General features: G+C 36.1%; 1 protein-coding gene across 1 annotated transcript; it reads left to right on the forward strand.

The window, feature by feature from the left end:
• The first annotated feature begins 643 nt into the window (after nucleotides 1-643).
• LOC111089176 (cytochrome P450 2U1-like) lies at nucleotides 644-979 on the forward strand. The gene has a single exon (XM_022401146.1). The coding sequence runs from the start codon at nucleotides 644-646 to the stop codon at nucleotides 977-979; it is 336 nt and encodes a 111-aa protein (XP_022256854.1).
• The last annotated feature ends 970 nt before the right edge of the window (nucleotides 980-1949 follow it).

Here is a 1949-nt window from a genome sequence, read left to right on the forward strand (position 1 = left end):
TTTTACGGTGATAATCTTGTTTTCTTGCGCCCAATAATGCATAATTTCATTTGATAAACACGTTTAGATTGAATGGTAATTTATAATCAGTCACAAGAACGTCGAATCTGAATCACTTGAAAAAAACACGGGGGTGCTTAACTTTTTTCCAGGTGTATAGTTTAAGAAACAAAATGTCACACACACCCTGTGGTAAGCGTGAAGACTTATAACGCTAAAAACCAGGCTTAGATACCCATAGTGGACATAACACAGATAACCCATTGTACAGCTTTGCGTTTAAAATAAAAAACGCATAGGCGGCGGAACGACTTTGAAAGTGAGAGGACTGAGGTTTAAGTCCCCCATGTACAGTAAATACTGAGGATCTGTATGTCTGATATTGGTATTGGAAGGAATGTTGACAGTTTGTAAGGGGAGTTCCGCCGATACTATCCCCCTTTCTCTTTCTTCTACATGAGACTGACCTATACAGTAACGTATCAAGCTCCTTATGTAGCAGATATAAATAATTGAATAATACATAAAGAAATCGTCGTATTCTATCATTATTTCATTTACTTTTGCTTTACGCAATAACAGGACAACATTTTTATTTGAACATCTCTTGTTTCTAGATGGTTACAAGATACCCAAAGATACGATGGTTCTGTTCAATTTGTGGGCACAAAACAGAGACGCCGCCTATTGGGAAGATCCAGATATTTTCAATCCAGACCGTTTCTTAACAAACAACAAACTGAAAAACGAACGCTTCAACAGCTACGTTCCATTTGGACAAGGACGTAGAATGTGTTTGGGAGAAAAACTAGCTATGGCCGATCTCTTTCTTATTATCGTTCGTCTTCTACAACAGTGCCAGATCATTCTTCCAGATGGCGCTGGATCTGCACGTTTAGACCCACAACCTGCCGCTCTTGTTAGTGTTCCCTTTCCATTTAAAATTGTGGTTAAGCCTAGAAACGGATTAGCTAACTAAATACAAAATGTACGATATACTTTTTGTTTAAAAAAAATCACAAAGTATAGTTTCTTAGTTAGCCTTCTAGTTTAAATCTTTGTTTTCACCAATACCAAGTACTGAAAACTGAATATACAAACATAATGATGTAATTCATCATTGTTGTTGTTTCAAACACTGTGCTAGATGTTTAGAAAGTTTAGTAACGATCCATATTCATCTGATTTGTTTTAAATCTAGTATTTTTCATTTGTTTTTCCAAATTAACATTAAATTACACCATTGCTATTATTTCCATGTTGTTGTACTGATATTACATATGTAATACTTTTTTTGAAAATTTTATAATACTTTACAATACGTTCAAAACTGCAGTCTCTGAAAGAAACAAAATGGATCTTTCCATCAACTTAGTATCAGTTTATCACTTAAATTATAAAGTAAAAATATACTAGCTGCTACAAGTGAAACTTTCTCTTGATTTGTTATTACCTCTCATTTCTAGTATTTACCTTTAAATTTAAAAATTACAATGCCTCAGCGGTATAGACGATCTTGAAGATTGGCCAGAAATCCTTTTTCGTGACATCATTGATGTAACTTTCCTTTAATACAGCTGGAAATTAGTACAACCAAAGTTTACTTTTACAACCACAAAAACTTCTACTTAAGAGCAAGACCTTTGCATCACTCTCTATATAATATTTCTATAGATCTTTTTGCTTACAATTGCCTGCGGGAGGGTCGAGCCAAATGGGGACCAGTAGGGACTGACAAGCTTAACAGTTGCACACAAGGGGAATACATGTAGGGTCCCCAATTACGTTTTATGAGGGAGAGGGGCCCAATTTTTGTAATTACGCCACTGCCTGGCGCCTAAAGCTGTAGTTTTAGTAGAAATTTTGAGGAAGGTGGACAGATACTTAGGGTGGCCGCTCACCATCCATCACCTCCCCCTGACGTTACTACTGGGGGTAGGTAAGATAAC

The sequence above is a fragment of the Limulus polyphemus genome, unplaced genomic scaffold, assembly GCF_000517525.1.
Source record: "Limulus polyphemus unplaced genomic scaffold, Limulus_polyphemus-2.1.2 Scaffold5443, whole genome shotgun sequence".
NCBI lineage: Eukaryota > Metazoa > Arthropoda > Merostomata > Xiphosura > Limulidae > Limulus > Limulus polyphemus.

Excerpts from the sequence above, each read along its gene's own strand:
- LOC111089176 (XM_022401146.1), top strand. The coding sequence starts at position 644 with ATGGTTCTGTTCAATTTGTGGGCACAAAACAGAGACGCCGCCTATTGG.